Source organism: Ranitomeya imitator, chromosome 5, assembly GCF_032444005.1.
Source record: "Ranitomeya imitator isolate aRanImi1 chromosome 5, aRanImi1.pri, whole genome shotgun sequence".
Lineage (NCBI taxonomy): Eukaryota > Metazoa > Chordata > Amphibia > Anura > Dendrobatidae > Ranitomeya > Ranitomeya imitator.
In genome coordinates this window covers 524,675,143-524,702,668 of record NC_091286.1, presented here as the reverse complement: position 1 = coordinate 524,702,668, position 27,526 = coordinate 524,675,143, and the positions used below count along the sequence as shown (strand labels likewise).

Sequence of the window (27,526 nt, the reverse complement as noted above, 5' to 3'; positions counted from 1 at the left end):
AGCAGAGGAAGAAATGCAAGCTAGATCTTAAGGTACCGTTACACTAAACGATTTACCAACGATCACGACCAGCGATACGATCTGCCGTAAAGCAGAGCACAGCGGTGACGTCACCGCTGTTACTGCCGGCGCTGACAGTCAGTGCAGGGGAACTCTCGGCCGGAGCGCGTGCATTAGTAGCGCTCTTGCCAAAAGCAGTTTTAACCCTGTGGACGTCGGGGGACGTGACAGACATCAGAATGTGAGTATGTACTGTTTTTTTTTTTACTTTTACAATGGTAAGCAGGGTAAATATCGGGTTACTAAGCGCGGCCCTGCTACTAAGCGGGATCGTTGCTACGTCACAAAAAGCGTGACGTTGCAACAATATCCTTAACAATATCGTTATGTGTGAAGGTACCTTAATGCATAAATAAGGCCAAGAACTATCATTCCATTGTTCTTCCAGCCAAAAGTCCTACTGTGTGGATGGGGATTGTAGACCCAATGGAGCCATCACTAGACCGGGTTTCACATGTAGTCCCAGGTGATGGGCTGGTGGAATAGTCTTCATTCTTTGAGCTAAAACAAATGTTTAAGGGGGAGGGTGTGTACCTTCTGCCCATTCAGGGGGCTGATCCCAGTGAGGGGGGAAGAAGCCACATGTTTAGTTATGGAGTTGGGAGAGTGACTTCAAAGGGAGACGATCGAGGATGCACATGGATGGATGGCCTGATATCGATCCCAGGTTGTGAACCTGTGGACTGAGAACATTGTATATTGGCCATCTACCTGTATTTGTTGTACAACCATGGACGTAAGGAATTAAAAATAGTTGCATCGTTAACCTGCCTAGGTGATTATTACAACCACAACCTCAGGTCTTCACAGTTGCAATGAGGAAATGAGGATGGCTTACGGGCTCTAATCATAGTGTGGATGACCGATTCAGACAGACCTGCCGACTCAAAATCGCAGCTTCAACAGCCGTGCCGTTAAATTGAGCGCCCACATATTGACCCTGGGACAGAAGGTCCAGGTGGTCTGGAAGAGCCCATGGGACATCTGCCAGGAGATTGATAACATCCAAATAGCAGGCCCTATGATGCCAGTTTGGAGCAATGAGAATGACTGGAACACCCTCTGCCCTGATCTTCTTCAGAAGTCTGGGTAGGCTGTTGAAACTGAGTGCTAATTGTACACCATTTGGTGCCGTCCTGAGGGAGACTGCTCTGCATGATTTATGGAGGATTTCTCATCCTGGGGTGTACAAGTATTCATGTTTCTCGTCCTCTTTCACTTCTTTGTCAAGAATAGATCTGGCATTGGGCAATACACCGATGTTGGGCCTTATTGGGGAGGTAACATATATGGCTAGAACAATATCGGATCATTCTCCCATGAGTGTGGTACTTGAGGGTGTGGGATCCTTGCCTGCTAAGGGGTGCATGTGGAGGCAGAACCCATTCTGGCTACACCTTATTGACTTAGATGGACACATGGGGGGGACATTAAGGAATATTTTAAAATTAATGCTTGGTCGGCTTCTGTATTGATAGTATGGGAGGCTGTGAAGGCTTACTTCAGAGGGCTCTGCATTAAAGAGATATCCCGAGTCAAGTCAGAAATGGGCAGGAAGGATCAGATGTTAAGAGAGTTGGAGGAGGCTGAGGAGGCATCAATCAGTGATCAGTCCCCAGAAGCACAGGAAAGGTGTAAAGTAGTGCAGAATAAAGTATGTCAGATGGCAATGAAAAAGGCAGAACGTAAGAGAATGTTTCAAACTGCTAAATATTTTAAGGAGGGGGACAAGGCGGGTCATCTCCTTTCTAGAATAGTGGCAGCACAGAGAGACTCCACACATATAGTTGCTTTGAAGGGAAAGGATGGGTTGGAGCATACTGGTTGAGGGGCAATTTTGGAGGTGATGACAGACTATTATTCGGATCTTTATAAATCGCAGTTACAACCAACGATGGAGGAGGTGGATGGTTTTTTGGCAGAGGTTCAGCTTGCTAGACTTTCTACGGTTGATCAGGGACTTCTTGAATAGGCGTTTAATTTGGAGGAGCTTGATGCTACACTGGCCTCTATACCTAATGATAAAGCCCCAGGGGTGGATGGTATCCCAGGGGAGGTGTATAAAAAATATAAAGAGGTATTGCTTCCCGCTTTGTTAGAGGTGTATTAGGCTGGTCTGGTGGAGGGGGAGTTGCCGCGGTCCACGCCTGAGACAATAATTGTAGTGTTGCCAAAACAGGGTAAGGATCCAACAGATCCGGCTTCTTATCGCCCAATCTCGTTATTAACGATAGATATCAAAATCTTGGCCAAAATGTTGGCCCAGTCCGGTTTTATGCCCAATAGTTCTACAGCATGTAATCTTAGACGATTGTTTCTCAATATGCAGGTATAGTCGGACAATATGAGTCAGAGGGTTGTGGTGTCTTTAGACCCCGCTAAGGCATTTGATAGGGTGGAATGGCGGTATTTGTGGGTGGTTATGAAGGCTATGGTTTTTGGCGAGAGATTTATAAAATGGGTGCAATTGTTATATGCGTCTCCAAGAGCCAGGATACGGGTAAATGGGCTCTTGTCGGGGGATTTCCCTTTATATAGGGGAACGTGGCAGGGGTGCCCCTTGTTGCCTCTTCTTTGCAATTGCTGTTGAGCCCTTGGCGGCGGCGATACGGAGGGATAGGGACATAAAGGGATTTAGATACGGAAACTATGAAGAGACAACGCGGACAACGTGTTACTATTCTTGGAAGATGCGCAGGAGTCTCTGGGGGGCCGTTATGAACAGCATTCCAAATTTTTGGGCTCTTTCCGGATTATCTATTAATTGGGATAAGTCTGTGTTGTTGCTCCTCTGACACTAGACCCTGGGGTTCCAATTGTCGGGGTCGTCACGACAATATCCTTCCTTCACCAGTCATTCCAAATCAGAATAAGAGCAGTGGTACCGGAGTGAAGAATGAGTCAGACAAAGGCTGGTTCAAACTCATTGCATGCTCGTGTGTCTACAAAGTGTAGCAACGTCACAGCAACTGACTTTATTTCCTAATACACAACATTATATGATCTATTGGGGGAAGGTGTGCAGAGGGCGGGAATAGGCAGGGTTTAGGCAATGTATCTAGTATTCAGTCCTTCTGGTTGGTCTGACGTTATCTGATGGATCCTCCTTCCTCCACGTCACTTTAAGTTTCCATTTCACCAGAAACAATACTTGGCTTCTGGAATGTTAAAGTTGCTTCTTTAGTAAAGCAGATCTAGGGCAAAGGTGAATACTGGCAGCCATCTTAAATACAATTAAATTTGCATTAGCAAGCATAAAGGGGAAAAACTTATTGTTTCGCAGCAACAGAATATATAAAAGTACAAAAGAGTATAAAGATATATATATTTTCACCTTGACACCTTAAGGGTGGTACATGAGCTTATATATCTGGGCATCGTCGTTTCAGACAAAATAGAGGACTATGTGCGGCTCAACCGGACTCCTTTGCTTGGGAACTTCCAGCTGAAGATTGGGGCCTGGAAGAAGCTATTTCTGTTGGTTGCAGGACAGCAACCCGACCCCAGATCATGGGGTATCGGAAAATGGTGCAAATTTTTATTTTTTTTTTTAAGCAAAGTTTGGATCTTTTTTTCACCACTTAGATAAAAGAGAACCTAGCCATGTTTGGTGTCTATGAACTCGTACTGACCTGTAGAATCATAATGGCCGGTCAGTTTTAGCATTTAGTGAACCTAGTAAAAAAGCCAATCAAAAAAGAAGTGGGGGATTGCACTTTTTTTGCAATTTCACCGCACTTGGAATTTTTGTCCCGTTTTCTAGTACACGACATGCTAAAACCAATGATGTCGTTGAAAAGTACAACTTGTTTCTCAAAAAATAAGCCCTCACATGGCCATATTGACGGAAAAATAAAAAAGTTATGGCTCACAAAACAGGAGTATAATAACCTGAAAAATAACAAAATAGTTATGGCTCTGGGAAGAAAGGGAGCAAAAAACGAACACAGAAAAATGGAAAATCCCAAGGTCATGAAGGGGTTATAGGACAAAATGTGGCTGCAGAAGGAGAATAGTCTGCTGTAGTTAAAACTAGCTCGTCTTACTCACAAAACAGGAGTATAATAACCTGAAAAATAACAAAATAGTAGAGAAGACCCTCAGAAAAACAACTAACTGTGCATGACCTTAAAACTAATCACGCGCTAGAAGGTTTTGGAAGTCTTCATTGCGCATGACCGTGCGTGATGATATAGCGATGATTTTGTAGAATGTACTGCGCAGAAGCAGATATAGTCAGATAAGAAAAGAATATAAAAGCATGGGGCTGATTCAGTGAGGTAGGGACATTCTTCAGACAAGTGAAGCAGAGGTGCTGGCCGTCTTGATGTTTTCCCTGAATTTTCTTCCTCAACTGAATCGAGGTCCCTCCGATTGAGGAGTGATGCTACAATATCCGGTGATGTATTGATGCTTGTTCATTCCTATGTACCGTATATACTCGAGTATAAGCCGAGAAAGTGCCCCTCTCGGCTTATACTCGAGTCACGGTTGGCGGTGGGGTCCCGGCGCTCCTGGAGCTCCCCCTGCCTGTCCCACGGTCTTCGGTGCCGCAACTCTTCCCCTGTTCAGCGGTCACATGGTACCGCTCATTAAAGTTATGAATATGGACTCCACTCCCATAGGGGTGGAGCCGCATATTCATTTCTCTAATGAGCGGTAACTGTGACTGCTGACAGAGGAAGAGGCTGCGGCACCCGGAGACCAGCTGTCCGGGGGAAGGAGCCAGGGACGCCGGGAGCAGGTAAGTATCTCATAGTTACCTGTCCGCGTTCCACACGCCGGGCGCCGCTCCGTCTTCGCGTCCTCTTGCTCTGACTGTTCAGGTCAGAGGGCGCGATGACGTATTAGTGTGCGCGCCGCCCTCTGCCTGAACAGTCAGTGCGGAGAGACGCCGAGACGGGACGCTGAGGCGCTGCAAGCAAGAGAGGTGAGTATGTCGTTTTTTTTTTTTGTTTTTTTTTTATTGCAGCAGCAGCATTATATATTGCACAGATTTATATGGAGCGTCTATGGGGCCATAATGAACGTTGCATATCATTCTATATGGGGCAGCTTCATGTGGAGCATCTATGGGGCCATAATCAACGGTGCAGAGCATTATATATGGGGCAGCTTTATGTGGAGCATCTATGGGGCCATACTGAACGGTGCAGAGCATTCTATATGGCACAGCTTTATGTGGAGCATCTATGGGGCCATACTGAACGGTGCAGAGCATTCTATATGGGGCAGCTTTATGTGGAGCATCTATGGGGCCATACTGAACGGTGCAGAGCATTCTATATGGGGCAGCTTTATATGGAGCATCTATGGAGCAATAATGAACGGTGCAGAGCATTCTATATGGCACAGCTTTATGTGGAGCATCTATGGGGCCATACTGAACGGTGCAGAGCATTATATATGGCACAGCTTTCTATGGAGCATCTATGGGGCCATACTGAACGGTGCAGAGCATTATATATGCATTCTATATGGCACAGCTTTCTATGGAGCATCTATGGGGCCATACTGAACGGTGCAGAGCATTATATGTGGCACAGCTTTATATGGAGCATCTATGGGGCCATAATGAACGGTGCAGAGCATTATATGTGGCACAGCTTTATATGAAGCATCTATGGGGCCATAATGAACGGTGCAGAGCATTATATGTGGCACAGCTTTATATGGAGCATCTATGGGGCCATACTGAACGGTGCAGAGCATTATATATGCAGTTTATATGACACAGCTTTATGTGGGGCATCTATAGGGCCATAATGAACGGTATGGAGCATCTATTTTTATTTTTGAAATTCAGCTGTAGCTGCTGCATTTTCCACCCTAGGCTTATACTCAAGTCAATAAGTTTTCCCAGTTTTTTGTGGCAAAATTAGGGGGGTCGGCTTATACTCTGGTCGGCTTATACTCGAGTATATACGGTAATTAGTTGTATGTTTATGACATGACTCTGATAGTCACTATATATCCTTTAATTCATGCTTAAAATTGCTATTATATATGAATAAAATACTTGGTTTTACCACAAGAACTGTTCTCAGTTGTGTCTACCTTGCATGTTAGTGAGCGAACTGTAGGTTTAAATTGAGTTGGTAAGACAGGTCCTATGTACCCGAAGGGTCTAGCCCCTTATCCAGAAGGGCAACCAGCATCCTGGGAGAACTTCGGTGAAACCTACCAACCCGAATAGTCCAGTCCTGGAAACTGACGAAAGGGGCCGACCTGCAAGGCCTCACGCCTCCAAATAGGACGGCTGGCCTTAGACTGAGGAAGCAGCCTAGATCCAACTAAGAGAGTCCCCTAGAATAGTAGTTCTGCCTGTGATCTTTTTTAAAGCTAGGTCTGCCCTCCATACATTGAGCCACAGCATTTGGCAATTACCGGATATACTCGAGTATAAGCCGAGATTTTCAGCCCCAAAAAATGAGCTGATAGTGCCCCTCTCGGCTTATACTCGAGTCATGGAAGGCGGGGGGGTCGGTGGGTGAGGGGGAGCGACACCTGTCAAATACTCACCTGCTTCCGGTGCGGTCCCCGCATGTCCCACGGTCTTCGGGCACGGCAGCTTCTTCCCCTGTTCAGCAGTCACTGGCACCGCTCATTAAAGTTATGAATATGGACTCCACTCCCATAGGGGTGGAGCCGCATATTCATTACTGTAATGAGCGGTGCCACGTGACCGCTCACTACAGAAAGAAGGTGCCGCTCCCAGAGACGAGGGACATGCAGGGACCGCGTCGGGAGCAGGTGAGTATTTCATATTCACCTTTCCGCGTTCCACCGCCGCCTCGTCTTCCGCGTCCTCTGCAGTGACTGTTCAGGTCAGAGGGCGCGATGACGTATTAGTGTGCGCGCCGCTCTCTACCTGAACAGTCAGTGCGGAGAGAAGGGGTGCTGAGAAGCAGCGACGGGAGGTGAGTATGTCATTTTTTTTTTTAGTGCAGCAGCATTACATGTGGCACAATGCTATATGGAGCGTCTATGGGGCCATAAAGAACTGCATGGAGTATTATATGGGGCCATAACTGCATGGAGCATTATATGGGGCATCTATGGGGCCTTAAAGAACTGCATGGAGCATTATATGGGGCATCTATGGGGCCATAACTGCATGGAGCATTATATGGGGCATCTATGGGGACATAACTGCATGGAGCATTATATGGGGAATCTATGGGGCCATAAAGAACTGCATGGAGCATTATATGGGGCATCTATGGGGCCATAAAGAACTGCATGGAGCATTATATGAGGCATCTATGGGGCCATAACTGCATGGAGCATTATATGGGGCATCTATGGGGCCATAACTGCATGGAGCATTATATGGGGCATCTATGGGGCCATAACTGCATGGAACATTATATGGGGCATCTATGGGGCCATAAAGAACTGCATGGAGCATTATATGGGGCATCTATGGGGCCATAAAGAACTGCATGGTGTATTATATGGATTATCTATGGGGCCATAAAGAACTGCATGGAGCATTATATGGGGCATCTATGGGGCCATAAAGAACTGCATGGAGCATTATATGGGGCATCTCTGGGGCCATAAAGAACTGCATTGAGCATTATATGGAGCATCTATGGGGCCATAAAGAACTGCATTGAGCATTATATGGGGCCATAAAGAACTGCATGGAGCATTATATGGGGCATCTATGGGGCCATAAAGAACTGAATGGAGCATTATATGGGGCATCTTATGGGGCCATGAAGAACTGCATGGAGCATTATATGGGGCATATTTGTATATGGAGCATCTTATGGGGCCATAATGAACCATATGGAGCATTATATGGGGCCTATTTTGTAAAATCTCTGTAAAATCTCTGTAAATTCCTCATGGCTAGAAAAGGATCTATCCACATGCTAGCCCTCATAAAATAAAGTTGTTTCAGTAACAGGAGGGGCATTAACAGCCAACACCAAACAGTCCACTATCTCTCGCAGGTTTCCCACCTGATGTGGATCTAGGACAGACTCCGAACTAGAACTCTGAGCACTGAGGGAATAGAATCCCTTGAGGAGGGGAAAAGGAATCTGGGCACCTTCCCTGTCAAGGTAATCGGGATGAGGAGGTAACCCGAGGCCATCTGGACCACCTTTGTGATCGGCCATATTGGTGCTGAATAGTTGGAGGATCTTATACATTCACAGCGGCATTCGGAGCTCTTGTGCCGGCAGAAGTCATCGGCAATCGTTCCACAACCGTAGCCAGCGTACTGGACACACTATTTCAGCTACGGACAGAGCTAAATCACAAGCCCAGGCAGGAGAGGCCATATTTTTCTCAGATGACATAGAGGTCCCCTGGGTGGCTACCAGCAAGGAATTAGGAAGGGTACGGGCAGTACAATATGCCACAGACTGACTGGTCGAAAATTTACTGTTATAAGTTACACAAGCATAGAAAGTGATAAGTGCAGGCTGTGCTAATGGGCATGCACGGTCCTCTGTAGACTCAGACATTATAAGTGATGGAGAAAGGGCAGAAAGAAACTAGAAGGGTCCACTAGACAGTGACACAAAACTGTTAGAGGGCTTAGTATCAGCTCCCAGTAGCAAACAGCCTACCACATCTACATTTCAGGAATCTGTTCCTCCTGTAAGCTTGCTATCCCACGAGGAAGAAGATGCCTAGGTGCTTCTGTTCCCCACACCCCTTAAAAAGTGCCATACCATAAGGGACGGGAATTCGGCTTGCCGAGACACCACCGCTGATTGGGTGTAACACAGTCGCTGACTGTCTGGAAACGTTCTGCCCTATGATTGACTGGAAACATTCAGTCAGCTGATTGGCCAAGTGCTCCAACAGCCACACACACTTTTGGACTGCCTGCTGGAACCGAACACACACCAACAAGGAAATGAATAATAGGATGGGCGGATAGAAAGGCTCCTGACAGGGCTATACTTGTGTCCTGAAATCCAGATCCCTTTAACGTCTGCTCCGTGCACATGCCTGCTATGTGCGGCAGCGGGCAGGGGCTTGTTGGCTTACGGATTTCCTCCCCAGTAACTGACTACTGACGTTGTCCAAGGTACATTGGTCCGGCCACACCGACGTGAAAGGATACAGACTGAAAAATTACAGCCTGTACTCCGTAGCTACATGGGTGCACCGGAGTGCATAATTGCCCTCTGTTACCCAGAGGCATCCATCTGAAAAGCAAAAGCAAAAAGTTTAGTGCTTAAAGGGAACCTGTCACCAGGTTTAGCCGATATAAGGTACGGCCACCGCCTTTCAGGGCTTATCTACAGCATTCTATAATACTGTAGATAAGCCCCCAATCCGACCTGAAAGATAAGAAAAATAAGTTTTATTATACTCACCCAGGGGGTAGTCCGGTCCGATGGGTGTCGCAGGTCCTGGTCCGGCGCCTCCCACCTTCTTGCGATGCTGCCCTCCTGCTTGATTCACAGGCTCCCCGTCATCGTTTTCCTGCGCAGACGTACTTATCTGCCCTGTTGAGGGCAGAGCACATTTCTGCAGTGCACAGGTGCTGGGCCTCTCTGACCTATCCCGGCGCCTGCGCACTGCAGTACTTTCCTCAGCCCTCAACAGTGCAGATAAGTACGCCTGCACCGGAGCGCGATGTCGGGGAACCATGAAGCAAGAGGAGGCCGGCGATTATAAGAAGATGGGAGGCTCCAGACCAGGACCTGCAACACCCAGCGGACCGGACTGCCCCCCGGGTGAGTATAATAAAACTTATTTTTCTCATCTTTGAGGTCCGATCGGGGGCTTAGCTACAGCATTATAGAAAGCTGTAGATAAGCCCTGAAAGGCAGTGGCCGTATCTTACATCGGCTAAACCTGGTGACCGGTTCCCTTTAACCTAAGCCAGACCTGAAACAAACCTTACCTCCAACTAACACTACAAAAATCTTAGGATGCCTGACTCCAGCAGGTGAGGTTTAGTCTGCTGGGGAGGAGCCAATTTTATTTAGATGCAATAAGCGGCAGTGTCCAAGTGGCAGCAGACTATCTCTTGGTTTTGTGTCCCCCATTAAGAAATAGTGTTTTCCGAGGTGACCGATTTTGTTCAAAGGGAACTTGTCCATGATTTGATACTACTTGAACCACAGGTAGCATGAATCATAATAATAATAATCTTTATTTTTATATAGCGCGAACATATTCCGCAGCGCTTTACAGGTTGCACACATTATCATCACTGTCCCCGTTGGGGCTCACAATCTAAATTCCCTATCAGTATGTCTTTGGAATGTGGGAGGAAACCGGAGTACCCAGAGGAAACCCACGCAAACACGGAGAGAACATACAAACTCTTTGCAGATGTTGTCCTTAGTGTGGTTTGAACCCAGGAATCCAGCGCTGCAAGGCTGCTGTGCTAACCACTGAGCCACCGTGCTCCTACATTACAAGCATAATATGTTTTACTTTTAAATTGAAAGCGCAGCTGGGGGGGTCGCGTGACTCGTTATAGAGGCTTGTTCCAGCCTTCTTCTCTTCATCTGCTCAACTAGCCTGAAAGGTCTCCTTCCTTGTGTGTAGGGAGATATTGGTCAGTCTAGCAGAGTAGACGAGATGTAGGTGGCAGGATATGTACACCCATACAACTTTATTTTATTGCATGTTCGTGCATTGCATGAAAAGAAATGTGTAACTGACATTAATATAAATGCTACTCTTGGCTGTTCACGGTCATAGTGCTAATAACAAAATGTACCATTCTCTTCAGGTATAACAGCAGGTCAGCATATTGCCGCTCTACCGCGGTGATGTCCATGGTTGGCTACATCCTAGGGCTTGGAGACCGTCACGGTGAGAATATTCTGTTCGATTCTCTGACAGGCGAGTGTGTCCATGTGGATTTCAACTGTCTTTTCAACAAGGTATGAAATTATAAATTGGATATAGTACTGCGCCCAGATTTCCTCCTGGGTTACTTTTTTTGTACATTCCAGTATTCATAACCAATGTGTGCAGAGCAGAGCTTTATACAAAGTTTGTTCATTAAAATGAATATTAAACAATTAAAGTTAACCTGTCACATCAAGAAACTGTACTCATCTGCAGATAAATGGCATTTAATCCTTGGTTAGCCGGTTTACTGGAGGAATAGTGGCAGGGAGAAAATTATGTATTTAAACGGGGAGAATAATCTAATATATAAAGCTGAATGTGTGTATGTGTGTGTGTATGTGTGTGTGTGTGTGTATGTCCGGGATTGGCATCTGCACCGTCGCAGCTACAGCCACAAAATTTTGCACAGTCACACGTCTGGACCCTGAGAGCATCATAGGCTATATTGTGAGGTGAAATTTTAACCCCGCGCGTTCCAATTCACCAAACAATTTTGCCCCTATCTACATAATGGGGAAAAAAGTGAAAGGAAAAGTGTTGGAGGCGTTGAAGCTACAGCCACAAAATTTTGCACAGTCACACGTCTGGACCCCGAGAGCGTCATAGGCTATGTTGTGAGGTGAAATTTTAACCACGCGCTTTCCAATTCACCAAACAATTTTGCCCCTATCTACATAATGGGGAAAAAAGTGAAAGGAAAAGTGTTGGAGGCGTCGAAGCTACAGCCACAAAATTTTGCACAGTCACATGTCTGGACCCCGAGAGCATCATAGGCTATGTTGTGAGGCGAAATTTTAACCCCACGCGTTCCAATTCACCAAACAATTTTGCCCCTATCTACATAATGGGGAAAAAAGTGAAAGGAAAAGTGTTGGAGGCAAATTGACAGCTGCCAGATGTGAACAAGGGGGACTTAAAGAGTGAGAGCGATGGCGCCAAAGAGTATATACTGTACAGTTGCTAAGGTGGGGCCCTGACATGGGATACTCACCACACACGGGGATATGAACACACACACAAAATGCGCCACACACTACCACGTGCTTGAACACATATCACCCTCAGCACACATTTCACCACACATTCTCCAACCTCGCCACATAAAAGTCGAAACACAAAAGTCGCCGCTCAAAACTCGCCACGCGCAGAACTCGCCACATGCAAAAACTAGGCTCTTGCAAAACTCGCCACAAGTGCAAAACTCACCTCATGGAAAACTCGCCACACGCAAAACTTGCACACGCGGAAAAATTGCCACATGCACAAAAGTTGCAACACATGCAAAATTTGCCTCACACAAAACTTGCACATACTCAAAAGGCACCACACAAAACTCGCCACGCGCAAAACTCGCCATGCGCAAAACTTGCTGCACACAACTTGCTACACTAACCTGTCACATGCAACTCGACACACAAAAAGTTGCTACACGCATGTTGCCACACAAAACTCATCTCACAAAAGTCGCTACATGCATGTCGACACACGCAACTCAACACACACAACTTGACAAACGAAACTCGCCCTAAAACACACACAAGTCTGGTCTTATCCTTCAAAAATAAAAATCTGATTAATAAGCAGACAAACTACAACAAATAAGATAAGTGAAAGCAGTCAGAGGGGAGCGCAGAGGAATTGACCCAGGGAAGGGGAGATGAAAGGGAGTTGTCGAGCACCACTGCAGCTCCAGCTGAATACCTCCAAAGGAGGATGAGAATGTGTGTCAAACAGAAATCAGTCCCAGGAGCACTGAAGGAAACTCAGACAACATATGTCGTTTGCCACAACGCGTTTCAACGGTAAACACCGTCTTCTACCTGAAGAAGACGGTGTTTACCGTTGAAACGCGTTGTGGCAAACGACATATGTTGTCTGAGTTTCCTTCAGCGCTCCTGGGACTGATTTCTGTTTGACACACAAACTACAACAAATGTACCATATAGGAAATACGGCAGCTGTCAGTCATATGACCTGTCTATTATGTGTATGTGTGAGCTAATATATACTGCCAGGGGGAGGGCTTCCTGTTGGCTGGGGATTTATCAGGCTGCCAATTTAGCTTACAAATACTGAGGTAAAAATACTGAGCAAATAACGTGTGAACGAGGTCTAATACAGAAGGAGATGACACACAGGTATATACTATATACAGGGGAGATGACACACAGATATATACTATATACAGGAGAGATGACACACAGGTATATACTATATAGAGGAGGAGATGACATACAGGTACATATATATACAGGAGGAGATGACATACAGGTATATACTATATACAGGAGGAGATGACACACAGGTATATACTATATACAGGAGCAGATGACCTACAGGTATATACTATATACAGGAGGAGATGACATACAGGTATATGCTATATATAGAAGATGACATGCAGGTATATACTATATACAGGAGGAGATGACACACAGATATATACTATATACAGGGGAGATGACACACAGGTATATACTATATACAGGAGGAGATGACATACAGGTATATACTATATATAGAAGGAGATGACATTCAGGTATATACTATATATAGGGGAGATGACACACAGCAGGTATATAATATATACAGGGGAGATGACATACAGGTATATACTATATACAGGAGATGACATACAGATGTATACTATATATAAGGGAGATGACAAACATGTATATACTGAGGTGATGAGGTGAAAATGAGAGGTGTGAGGTGAAAATGAAAAGGTGTGAGTGCAAAATGAGAGGAGTGAGGAAAAATAATGGAGTGATCAGAAAATGACAGATGTGAGGTTGAAATGACAAGTGTTAGGGGGGAATGAGAGGAGTGAGGGAGAAAATGAGAGGTGTGAGGGGGAAAATGAAAGAAGTGATTGGGAAAATGAGAGGCGTGATGGGAAAATAAGAGAAGTGAGGTGCTATAACTAACCACAGATATTTACTATGCCCAGGCAACGCCGGGCTCTTCAGCTAGTTATTTATAAACCCGGGGGGAGAACATACAAACTTCTTGCAGATGTTGTCCTTGGTGGGATTTGAACACAGGGCCCCAGCGCTGCAAAGCAAAAGTGTTAAACACCGAGCTACCACCTTTGAAATTATATTTTCCCTCTCGCCACTGGTTTCCAGTCATGACTGTGGGGCAAAGAACAGTTACAGTTATCACTCACTATATAGTGACTTTGGCTGTAATCACTTTCAAGAGTTTGACAGCTCGCCCTGCACACATACACTGTAGACCTGGCTGTCAATCAGTGTCAGGGAGTGACCAGAGTTTAAATGCTATTTACCTGAAGATTAACCCTGTATTTGTGAGTAAGTAGCATTTCTCAAGGTAACAGGTTCCCTTAAACCTGTTAACATAACTCTACCCATGAACCCATCTCTGCAGGGACAGAGATGTAGGGGTTTGAAATTTAAAGCGCTTCATCTTTCTTTATACCGGCATTATGGCTTCAGCTTTCTTCACACTGGTATTATGGCTTCAGCTTTCTTCACACTGGTATTATGGCTTCAGCTTTGTCCACACCAATATTATGGCTTCAGCTTTGTCCACACCGGTATTATGGCTTCAGCTTTGTTTCCACTGGTACAAGGCTACATTCCCACAATGAGCTTTTGTTGAGTTTTTGATGTTGCAGAATTTCTGTACCTACAGTAGTGTTCAAAATAATAGAAGTCCAATATGACTAACCAAATTAATCTCTGTTTTTGGTATAAACTATATTACCACATGTCAAATAATTTATTGGTTGATGCAGTAGATTCTAAGAAAACCAAGAGACTGTGTATTTATGATCTGCAGGTTTTTGAGTGTGTATTAGAATATTTAATTGAAAGGGGTGTGTTCAAAATAACAGTGTGGAGCTCAATTAGTGGGGTCAATCATTCTTTGAAGAAACAGGTGTGAATCAGGTAGCCCTTATTTAACCCCTTAACCCCCAGAGCTTTTTTCGGATTTGCATTTTCGTTATTCGCTCCTTTTCCTCCCAGAGCTATAACTTTATTTACTCTGTCGCCTCATTGGGGGACACAGGACCATGGGTGTTATGCTGCTGTCCACTAGGAGGCGACACTATGCATAATCTGAAAAAGATTAACCGTGGCTCCTCCTCTGCAGTATACACCCCTGGACGGCGTCCGCCTTCTCCAGTTTTTGCTTAGTGTCGCATAGGAGGCACACCTAAGATTTTTTACTCCGTTTTTTTTTTCTTCTACGGATTACAGATGAAAAGTGGGTCTCCTGTGAGACTCCCGACATGGCTCCTTCCTCGGCCCCCTATTATGGGGTGCCTGGTTGAAGTCGAGATGGCTATTCCCCATGTCGCTCCTTCCCCAGTCCCTCGGGTGCTGGTTCGAAGTCGAGAACCCCCCCTCCTTCCCCAATTCCTTTTGGTTTCTGGGTTGAGGTCGAGGCGAGGATGAAGCCCCCTGAAGGTCATAGCAGCACCTCCCTAATCCCCCTCTGGGGGCATTAGGTTGAGACGCCTCAGGTAGGGCCTGTACAGGCACCACTCTGCAGCTCCAAGCAATGGGCCAGCACACTGCGCCTGCATCCAGGGACCCCAGCACAGCTGCGGGCTCCTGTCGGGGCCGGGGGGAGTTTAGGCAGGCATGGCACAATAGAGACACAGGGCTCCCTGCGCCCCTGTATCTGCAGCAGCACCAGCTCTATACTGCCTCAGGGGGACCCCTTACAGGGCCCCCTTCTGCTTATAGCCCCACCGCTATCCTGCCTTTAAATCCGGGGGGGGGGGGGGGTTCGGTTCAGATCCGACCCCCTCTTGGACTTCCGCGCCAGCCTGGAGCCTTCCTGGGCATCAAGCATCTAATTTAGGCCGCAGCTTCGGCCTATCTGAAGCTGTCGCCTCTTCTCTGCCCCCCGGCCCGCCCCCCGGATGACAAATATGGCACTCTACAGTGTCACAGAGGGGGCGGATCGAGACAGAAAGGGTGCGTTTTTACACAGCTTTGCCGCCTTTTTCAGCTCTCCGCCCCCTTCTTCCCCTGCCTCTTCTCCTCGGCTGCCATTTCTACTGCAGCAAGGATTCACCCTGCATCTCCCGGTCAGCAGGACCTATAGGTTCCTCTGCATAGCTACCCCTGTACGTTGCTCTGCATAGCCCTTTTGCACTCTGTGCACTATGCCGGGCTCAAGGTCCAAGAGAACCAGGCAGGACTGCTATTATGCATTCTGCACAGCCTGCGGGTCCGCTCTCCCCACTGGCAGTACGTACCCGCACTGCCAGGACTGCACTCAGACTACTGTGTCAGAGCCCCAAGAGGCCCCTGCCAATGCTCCAGTGTCTAATGCCACGCCGGAATGGGTCACTCAGATGTCACAATCTATAACGCAGTCTATAGATAACCTAACCTCCACATTGCTTCAGGCTCTACAGAGTCATGCCTCGGCTATGACTGCTACCCAGCAAAGGGAGAGCTTGACTCAGGGACAGGACGACACTGGCATATCCAAGTCTAGGTCAGGACGCAAGCGGACTCACAGGTCACGTTCATCTGCGTCATCCCCTTCTAGGGAGGGACACCGTAGTTCTAGGTCATCTAGACCGTTCCCTCCCAGGGGCAGACAATGCAGATCTCCGCAATCCCAACCAGAGAAGGCCTCCGCCCCAGCTCACCCAGCAGGGGACACCTCAGTGATACACAGGATTCGGAAGGCATCTGTGACTCTGACTCAGACAAGGAAACGGAGGGGTCCCTGATCCCTCCTAGCAATACAGCGCTAGTTGAGGACTTAATCTCTTCCATCCATCGAGTGCCGGACATTTCTGATCCGCCACCAGAGGCCCCAGAACACAAGATTTCCTTCCAAGGACCTCTGAAGCCGCCTAAGGTTTTCTCTAACCACCCAGAGTTTAAGGTGATCCTTAATAAGCAGCTCTCACAGCCTGAGAAAAAATTTGCTAATCGCAAATATCTGGAGGCGAGGTACCCCTTCCCACAGAAGGATAACAAGAAATGGACAGATCCACCCGAAGTGGACCCCCCAGTCTCTAGACTAGCAGCACAGACCCTCCTTTTCACTGCCAGATAGCTCAACCCTCAGGGATGCAGCATACCGGCAGGTAGAACGCATGGCCCGTTCAATTTTCGAGGCTGCAGGGGCATCCCTGGCTCCTGCGTTCGCTTCAGTTTGGGCTGCCAAGGCCATTCTGGCATGGGCCAAAAATTTACAACCTGGTCTCCAAGCATCCGCTCCTGAGCTGTCGGACCAAGCGGTTCAAATAGCAGTCGTAGCAGATTACATGCTTCATGCAGCTCTGGATTCAGCAAGGGGTGTAGCGGGGATAGCATCAAACGTCATCACAATTCGGCGTATCCTCTGGCTGCGGGAATGGAAAGCGGACGCAGCCTCAAAGAAGTCCCTCACGCACCTCCCCTACCTCAGTGGGCGACTTTTTGGCGAACAGTTGGACACGATGATATCCAACGCCACCGGGGGTAAGAGTACCTCTTTCCCAACTGAAACCTAAACGCACTTACAAGAAGCGTAATCAAAATCGATTCCGATCCTTTTGGAATTCTTCGGGCTGGTCCGTCTCGCATTCAGCACAAAATCGTAACCGTTCCCCAGGCAGGGACAACTCACGGTTGACGCAAAGGTCGGACAAAGCCTGGCAGTCAAAAGCAGCCCAGTCTAAGCCCAGAGGAGGAAAATCTCAGACTTTCTCCTCATCATGACTCACGGACTCCGGAAGACACCACACCCATAGGCGGCCGACTTTTGCTCTTTCATCAAGTCTGGCTGCCTATTACAGAAGACAGGTGGGTCAGGGAACTAGTGTCTTCCGGATACAAGATAGAGTTCACCTCCAACCCACCGGACCGATTCTTCCTCTCTGTCCCCCCAAAACCACCGGCCAAGGCTCGTGCCTTCCGACATGCGGTCTCCTCGCTTTTTCAAGCAGGAGTCATAGTACCGGTCCCCACGGCCGAGCGCTTCAGAGGGTTCTACTCCAATCTATTCGTAGTCCCCAAGAAAGGAGGCAGTGTGCGGCCCATATTGGACCTAAAACAACTCAACAAATATGTACGGGTCCATCACTTCCGCATGGAGTCTCTTTGGTCCATCATTGCGTCCATGCAGAAGAGAGAATATCTCGCCTCCATAGACATACAAGACGCATACCTGCATATACCGATTGCACCTGTCCTGGGACAAAAACCCTTTCTCTCTCGACAGGGAGTTCCGGCTAACGTCGTCAACCAAGAGGTCCCTGCACTGGTGGCTCAAGCCAACCTCGCTAGCAAAGGGAAATCCTTTCTCACGGGTCAATGGAAGGTTCTGACCACCGATGCGAGCCTGACGGGTTGGGGTGCAGTGCACCTACACCACAGGGTAGGTGGTCCCCAGCGGAGGCGACCATGCCCATCAACATTTTGGAAATTCGTGCCATCCTCCTGGCATTGAGGGCCTTCCATCACTTACTGGCAGCCTCTCACATCAGAATACAGTCGGACAATGCTGTGGCATATGTGAATCACCAAGGGGGAACCCGCAGTACCCAGGCGATGCGAGAAGTGTCACATATCCTCCACTGGGCACAGGGTCGGTTCTCTCGGCGGTCCACATTCCAGGTGTGGACAACTGGGAAGCAGACTTCCTCAGCCGACAAGGAATAGACTAGGAAGAGTGGTCTCTCCATCCCGGAACTTTTCGCCAGATTTGCCATCGCTGGGGGACCCCGGATGAGGACCTAATGGTATCCCACTTCAATGCCAAGGTCTCCAACTTCATGGCCAGAACACACAATCCGCGGTCACTCAGAGCAGATGCTCTGGTTCAGTACTGGACCCAGTTCCAGCTTCTGTACATTTTTCCACCTCTCCCCCTGATATCCAGGGTGGTGAGGAAGATCAAGCAAGAGGGAGTTCCAACCATCCTAATCGCACCGGACTGGCCCAGACGTACATGGTACGCCGACATCGTACAACTTACAGTAGACGCGCCCTGGTGTCTCCCCGACCGCCCCGATCTTCTATCACAAGGCCCATTCTACCACCAGAACTCAGGGGCTCTCAATTTGATGGCGTGGCCCTTGAGACCGGGGTTCTAACCCAGGCAGGGCTCTCGCCGGACGTCATTGGAACCATGATCAGGGCACGGAAGCCAGCCTCTGCCAAGATCTATTATCGTACCTGGAAAGCTTTCTTTACCTGGTGCGAATCTCGTGGCCAGACTCCACTCCCTTATTCCTTACCCAAAGTACTTGGTTTTCTCCAATCAGGTCTGGAGGCCAGGCTGTCCCTAGGCTCGCTTAAGAGCCAGGTGTCAGCCCTCTCAGTGCTTTTTCGAAGGCGCATTGCTATCAAGCAATCAAGTAAGGACTTTTCTTCAGGGAGTTTCCCAATTGATTCCCCCCTACAGACGACCGCTAGAAATGTGGGACCTCAACCTGGTCTGACAGCATTGCAGGAACCACCCTTAGAACCCCTTAAGGAGGTCCCGCTCTGCCTTCTATCCCAGTAGGTGGTTTTCCTGGTGGCAATCACCTCGCTACGCAGGGTGTCTGAACTGACAGCACTCTCCTGCAGACGGCCTTTCCTGGTTTTTCACCAGGACAAGGTAGTTCTCCGTACGGTCCCATCCTTCTTTCCGAAGGTTGTGTCCCACTTCCACCTCAATGAGGAAATTTCACTGCCATCCTTTTGTCCGGTCCCGGTTCATAGAGTGGAGAAGGATCTGCATACACTTGACCTTGTCAGGGCATTGCGTATATATGTGTCTAGGACTGGAGGTCTGATTCTCTTTTCCTTCTTCCGGAAGGCGGCCACAAGGGTCTGCCAGTTTCCAAAGCTACCCTTGCCAGGTGGATGAAATCCACCATACAAGACGCCTACCGCCTTATGAATTCTCCTCTTCCAGCCGGTATTACGACACATTCTACACGGGCGGTAGGGGCCTCCTGGGCCATTCGGCACCAGGCTTCGGCACAACAAGTGTGTAAGGTGGCCACTTGGACTAGCCTACACACGTTTACTAAACACTACAGGGTTCATACCCAGTCCTCAGCGGACGCAAGCCTGGGTAGATGTGTTCTGCAGGCGGCGGTGCCCCAAGTGTAGCGGACTGTCTGCACAATATTCATCCATTGCTTCCCACCCAGGGACTGCTTTGGGACGTCCCATGGTCCTGTGTCCCCCAATAAGGCGACAGTAAAGGGGATTTTTGTGTACTCACCGTAAAATCTCTTTCTCTTAGCCTCTAATTGGGGGACACAGCTCCCACCCTGTTGCCCTTCCTGGCCGTTGTTACTGTCGAGTTCTCATATTGTTGCTTGAGCTCGTACGTAGTTGCCTTCTTATAGGCATGGTTATGTTATTCATGTCACGTTCCTCCTACTGCTTTTGCACAAAACTATAGAAGGCTGACGCCGTCCAGGGGTGTATATTGCAGAGGAGGAGCCACGGTTAATCTTTTTCAGATTATGTATAGTGTTGCCTCCTAGTGGACAGCAGCATAACACCCATGGTCCTGTGTCCCCCAATTAGAGGCTAAGAGAAAGAGATTTTACGGTGAGTACACAAAAATCTCCTTTTTCCGTCAATATGTATATTCTGAATATTTATTTCTCTTTTAAGTATTGGCACACGTGACTGCCGGCCCCGGCAGGAACTCTCCGGCTGACACTGCGCACTACTGAAGAGGAATGGATACTCACTGCTCTCTGCAATGAACGGTCCTGGTGAGTATTCTGGTAGCTGTGCTCTGCTTGTGAGCAGAGCATGACGTCCCTGTCATGCGCTGCTTACAAGCATTAAGCAGCTGCTAGCACTGGAGCAGGACGCTGCGAGGGATCTCTGTGTAGGTGAGTGTAATGTTTGTTTTTTTATCTTTCCTGATGGGGCCATGGATACCAGGAATGGGATGGGGCCAATTATGAAAGAAAAAGCATGGGACCAATCATGCCAGGAATGGGATGGGGCCATTTATACCAGAAAAAGGATGGGACCAATCATACCAGGACCGTGATGGGGCCATTTGTACCAGGACTGGAATGGGGTCGTGCATTCGACCCTAAACACACCAGTAAACGAGCAAAATCTTGGTTCCAGTCCAACAAAATTGAGGTTATGCAGCGGCCAGCCCAATCCCCGGACCTTAATCCGATAGAACACTTGTGGGGTGACATCAAAAATGCCGTTTTTAAGGCAAAGCCAACAAATGCCAAAAAACTGTGTAATACAAGCATCCTGGGCTGGTATAACAGGTGACAGGTGCCAGAAGTTGGTTGACTCTATGCAACATAGATGTGAAGCAGTTCTAAAAACTGTGGATATACAACTAAATATTAGGTTAGGAATTCACAGGAATGCTAAATACACAAAAAAAAGTACATATTGTGAGTTTGTAAAGAGAAATGCATACACTGCTATTTTTTAGAACAGCGCAATACTCATTTTTTGTTATTTTCTGTAATGTAGTTAAAACGTATATACATTTCTCTTCATGTCTTGAATTAGAAAACAGTGTGCAATGTTCCCAATGCATGCAAATAAAAACTACACTGTGTCCAGAATTATTAGGCAAGTTGTATTTTAGAGGATTATTTTTATTATTGATCAACAACTATGTTCTCAATCAACCCAAAAGACTCATAAATATCAAAGCTTAATATTTTTGGAAGATGAAGTGGTGTTTTTTTAAATTTGGTTATCTTAGGAGGATATCGGTTTGTGCAGGTAACTATTACTGTGCAGAATTATTAGGCAACTTAATAAAAACCAAATATATTCCCATCTCACTTGTTTATTTTCACCAGTTAAACCAATATAACTGCACAAAATTTAGAACTAAACATTTCTGACATGAAAAAACAAAACCCCAAAAAATTAGTGACCAATATAGCCACTTTTCTTTATGATGACACTCAACAGCCTTCCATACATAGATTCTGTCAGTTGCTTGATCTGTTTACGATCAACATTGCGTGCAGCAGCCACCACAGCCTCCCAGACACTGTTCCGAGAGGTGGACTGTTTTCCCTCCCTGTAGATCTCACATAGGTTCTCTATGGGGTTCAGATCAGGTGAACAAGGGGGCCATGTCATTATTTTTTCTTTTTTGAGACCTTTACTGGCCAGCCACACTGTGGAGTAGTTGGAGGCATGTGATGGAGCATTGTTCGGCATGAAAATCATGTTTTTCTTGAACGATACCAACTTCTTCCTGTACCACTGCTTGAAGAAGTTGTCTTCCAGAAACTGGCAGTAGGTCTGGGAGTTAAGCTTCACTCCATTCTCAACCCGAAAAGTTCCCACAAGTTCATCTTTGATGATACCAGCCCATACCAGTACCCCACCTCCACCTTGCTGGCGTCGGAGTGGAGCTCTCTGCCATTTCCTGATCCAACCTCTGGCCCATCCATCTGGCCCATCAAGAGTCACTCTCATTTCATCAGTCCATAAAACCTTTGAAAAGTCAGTCTTAAGATATTTCTTGGCCCAGTCCTGACGTTTTATCTTTTGTTTCTTGTTCAAAGGTGGTTGTTTTTCATCCTTCCTTACCGTGGCCATGACCATGAGTATCGCACACTTTGTGCTTTTTGTTACTCCAGTAACATTGCAGCTCTGAAATATGGCAAAACTTGTGGCAAATGGCATGTTGGCAGCTTCACGCTTGATTTTCCTCAATTCGTGGGCAGTTATTTTGCGCCTTTTTTTCCCAACACGCTTCTTGCGACCCTGTTGGCTATTTGCCATGAAATGCTTGATTGTTCGGTGATCACGCTTCAAAAGTTTGGCAATTCCAAGACTGCTGCATCCCTCTGCAAGACATCTCACAATTTTGGACTTTTCAGAGCCCGTCAAATCTCTCTTCTGACCAATTTTGCCAAAGGAAAGGAAGTTGCCTAATAATTAAGCACACCTTATATAGGGTTTTGATGTCATTAGACAGCACCCCTCCTCATTACAGAGATGCACATCACCTGATTTACTTAATAGGTAGTTGGCTCTCAAGCCTGAACAGCTTGGAGTAGGACAACATGTATAAAAAGTATCATGTGATCAAAATACAACTTGCCTAATAATTCTGCACACAGTGTAGTATAAAGATTTTGTGAGTAACTCATGTTTTTGAACACACTGCTATTATTTTGATCACTACTATATTATTTTAGGTTTTTTTTTTATTGCGTTTTAGTGTGTGTTTTTTGATGCGTTTTTGACTCTGTTTTTTGTCTCTTGTTATGTCATGCTTTAAATATAGCTGCTTAGTGTTTGATACTTCCTGGTTTTTGGCAATGACCTAACTTTGACATACCTCAGTGCAGATTACATGCGTTTTTGATGCGTTTCTGTTGCAATATTTCTGCACCTAATGCAAGAATGTGGGGAAATTCTGCACAGAAAACTCAGCGTCCCAGCAATTGAGATTAACATGCTACAAATTTTAAAAGGGCACCGCAGGTCAGTTTATACTGCATTAAAAAGCACAGTGGGCAGAAGATTGCTATAAATCTCATCCACTTTCCTGGAACTGTAAAGACACTGCGTTTTTGATGCAAAAATGTGCAGCTTCAAAAACACACCAAAAGCTCATCATGTGAACATAGCCTTATGGCTTCAGCTTTGTTTACACTGGTACAGTGACCAATTTGAAAAGTGCATTTTCTCTTGTTTTTCCAAAATATGAAGGTAGATTTATAGTTATGCTAATTATTTCATTTAGGGCGAAACATTTGAAGTTCCAGAAATTGTCCCTTTCCGCCTGACACACAACATGGTTAATGGAATGGGACCAATGGGGACAGAAGGACTTTTCCGACATGCATGTGAGGTCACTATGAGGTTAATGAGAGACCAAAGAGAATCACTAATGAGGTAAATAATGAGCTTTATAGTATAATTTTTTTCATTTGAAAACGTATATCATCATCTTAGCAATTTATTTTGTGTATAATCACTGGTCTCAGCAATGTGCTCTCCAGAGAACTACCGTATATACTCGAGTATAAGCCGACCCGAGTATAAGCCGACCCCCCTACTTTTGCCACAAAAAACTGGGAAAACTTATTGACTCGAGTATAAGCCTAGGGTAGGAAATGCAGCAGCTACCGGTGAATTTCAAAAATAAAAATAGATGCTCCATACCGTTCATTATTGCCCCATAAGATGCTCCATATAAAGCTGTGCCACATATAATGCTCCATATTGTTCATTATTTCCCCATAGAAGCTCCATATAAAGCTGTGCCCCATATATGCTCTGCACCGTTCATTATTGCCCCATAGATGTGCCATATAAAACTGTGCCATATAGTGCTCTGCACCGTTCATTATTGCCCCATAGATGCTCCTTATAAAGCTCTGCCATATAGTGCCCTGCACCGTTCATTATTGCCCTATAGATGCTCCTTATAAAGCTCTGCCATATAGTGCTCTGCACCGTTCATTTGTGTCCCATAGATGCTCCTTATAAAGCTCTGCCATATAGTGCTCTGCACCGTTCATTTGTGCCCCATAGATGCTCCTTATAAAGCTCTGCCATATAGTGCTCTGCACCGTTCATTTGTGCCCCATAGATGCTCCTTATAAAGCTGTGTTACCGGTATATATAATGCTGCAATAAAAAAAGCCATACTCGCCTCTCTTGCTTGCAGCTCCCGACGTCTCGTCCCGACGTCTCTCCGCTCTGACTGTTCAGGCAGGGGGCGCCGCGCACACTATATGCGTCATCGCGCCTTCTGACCTGAACAGTCAGTGTGGAGAGACGCCGGGAAGAAGAAGCGGCGCCCGGCGTGTGGAACGGGGATAGGTGAATATGCGATACTTACCTGCTCCCGGCGTCCCGCTCCTTCTCCCGGACAGCTGGTCTCCGGGTGCCGCAGCCTCTTCCTCTATCAGCGGTCACCGTTACCGCTGATTAGAGAAATGAATATGTGGCTCCACCCCTATGGGAGTGGAGTCCATATTCATTTCTCATGAGCGGTCCCACGTGACCGATGAACAGGGGAAGAGCTGCGGCACCCGAAGACCGTGGAACTGCAGGGACAGCGCCAGGATCGCCGGGACTAGGTGAGTATGCCTCAGCCCTCTCTAACCCTCACCCGCCGACCCCACCGCCGACCGTGACTCGAGTATAAGCCAAGAGGGGCACTTTCAGCCCAAGAATTTGGGCTGAAAATCTCGGCTTATACTCGAGTATATACGGTAACTTAAATAGCACCAATGGGAGATTTGGGATTTCTGATGCAAAGAATAGCCGTATTCTACATAGCAGTAAAAAGTTTGGTAGAACCCCAACTGCAGCTCTAATTACAAATGTGAACAGAGCTGATATTTATTTAGTGTGTAAATTGTCAACCACTAAAGGGAGGGATACAGGGATTTTGTGTACTCACCATAAAATCCTGTTCTGCGAGCCACTCATTGGGGGACACAGGAGCATGGGTGTATGCTGCTGCCACTAGGAGGCTGACACTAAGTGAATATAGCAAAACTAGATTGTGGCCCGATTCTAACGCATCGGGTATTCTAGAATATGCATGTCCCCGTAGTATATGTACAATGATGATTCCAGAATTCGCGGCAGACTGTGCCCGTCGCTGATTGGTCGAGGCAACCTTTATGACATCATCGTTGCCATGGCAACCATTATGACATCATCGTCGCTGTGCCCGTTGCTGATTGGTCGAGGCCTGGCGGCCTCGACCAATCAGAGACGCGGGATTTCTACGTCGATGCTGTGCCCGTCGCTGATTGTTTCCAGGACAGACAGACAGACAGACGGAAAAACCCTTAGACAATTATATATATAGACTAGATTGTGGCCCGATTCTAACGCATCGGGTATTCTAGAATATGCATGTCCCCGTAGTATATGGACAATGATGATTCCAGAATTCGCGGCAGACTGTGCCCATTGCTGATTGGTCGAGGCAACCTTTATGACATCGTCGCCATGGCAACCATTATGACATCTACGTTGATACTGTGCCCGTTGCTGATTGGTCGAAGCCTGGCGGCCTCGACCAATCAGAGACGCGGGATATCTACGTCCTTTATGACATCATCGTCGCTGTGCTCGTCGCTGATTGGTCGAGACCTGGCGGCCTCGACCAATCAGAGACGCGGGATTTCCAAGACAGACAGACAGACGGAAAAACCTTATATGCAGTCTATGTCCCCCTTATATTGGCTATTAACTCCTCCTCCTCTGCAGTTTACACCTACCACTGGCTCCAGACGAACCAGTTCAGTGACAAAGCAGTAGGAGAACAAAATCATCAAATACGGATACAACAGGTCAAACCAAAGAACAAACATAGCCATCAGGCCAATAGGGTGGGTGCTGTGTCCCCCAGTGAGTGGCTTGGAGAAAAGGATTTTACGGTGAGTACACAAATATCCCTGTTTCTCCTTCGCCTCATTGGGGGACACAGGACCATGGGACGTCCCAAAGCAGTCCCTGGGTGGAAACCGACAGGACAGACAACCTCATTCACTAACTGCCGAGAGATTCACTACCGCCGTTTGAAAGGTCTGTCTTTCCAGACTCGCATCTGCTGGGGGCTGGGTGTGAATGTCGTAGTGCTTCGAGAGGGTGTGCAGACTGGACCGCCGACGCTTGGTGCCGAATGGTCCAGGAAACATTTACCGAATGGAGTGTGCCCTAATCCCACTGGAATAGGATTGCCTCTGACGCAGTAAGACTCCTGAATAGCCGAGCATATCCAACTGGCTATTGTGGATTTGGGCACGGTTAGTCTCTTTCTGTGACCCTCAGGAAGAAGGAATAAGGCTTCCGTCTTGTGGAAAAACTCCGTTCGGGAGATGTATCTACTGAGAGCCCTCATGAGATCTAGAGTGAGGAGAGCCCTCTCAAAACTGAGTATTGGTGCTGGTCAAAATGAAGGCAGGACAATGTCCTCGTTAAGGAAAAAGGAAGAGACCACCTTTGGTAAAAAGGATGGAGACGGTTGTAGAACCACCATGTATTGGTGAAAAAATGAGAAAAGGAACTCGAACGGAAGAGCAGCTAGCTCCGATCTCTGCCTGATTGAAGTAACCGCAACCAGGACAACGACCTTCCTGGAAAGGAGAGTCAGAGAGACTTACTGTAGTGGCTCAAACGGAGCCTCCTGCGGAACGCTTAGGACCAAGACAAGGGTCCCTGACGTCCAACGGCCATCTGTAGGGTGGACCCACGCGGGAGGCCCCCTGAAAGAAAGTCTACAACCTGTAGCTTAGCAACATCCGGCACTGAAGTAAAACCGATAAGGTCAGAACGTAGAAGGCAGGGGGCAAACGACGGCGATCCCTGCACCCTGCGAAAAATGCTTTCCAGGTGTGAAAAATGTGCTCCGATAAATGCGCCCCGATGCCGGTTTTTGAGCACGAAAACATAGAGGAAACCACCTCCCGGGAGAACCCTACTCGGTTTAGGACCGAGGATCCAATGGCCAGGCCGGCAAGCACAGGGCCCTGGTGGCAGATCGGGCCCTGGGAGAGCCAATCTGATCAATCCATTCGTTGCCAGAGGGCATTGCATGCTCAGGGCTCTTACCCAAGTCCTGTTGCCGAGAGTGCTGCCGGTCTGCTGTGCCCCTTCAAGACTGCCACTGGGATTTCATTGGCACCGCGCCATCTGAGGAAAGC

The 27,526-nt window shown here is 47.2% G+C and overlaps 1 protein-coding gene across 2 annotated transcripts in view; it reads left to right on the top strand.

The window, feature by feature from the left end:
* ATR (ATR serine/threonine kinase) overlaps positions 1 to 27,526 on the top strand; it is a 251,380-nt gene that overhangs the window by 204,004 nt on the left and 19,850 nt on the right. For both annotated transcript variants that reach the window (XM_069727562.1, XM_069727561.1), the window contains exons 44-45: positions 10,781 to 10,934; positions 23,599 to 23,750. In XM_069727562.1, the coding sequence (XP_069583663.1) occupies positions 10,781 to 10,934; positions 23,599 to 23,750 (306 nt within the window). The remainder of the gene's footprint in view (positions 1 to 10,780; positions 10,935 to 23,598; positions 23,751 to 27,526) is intronic.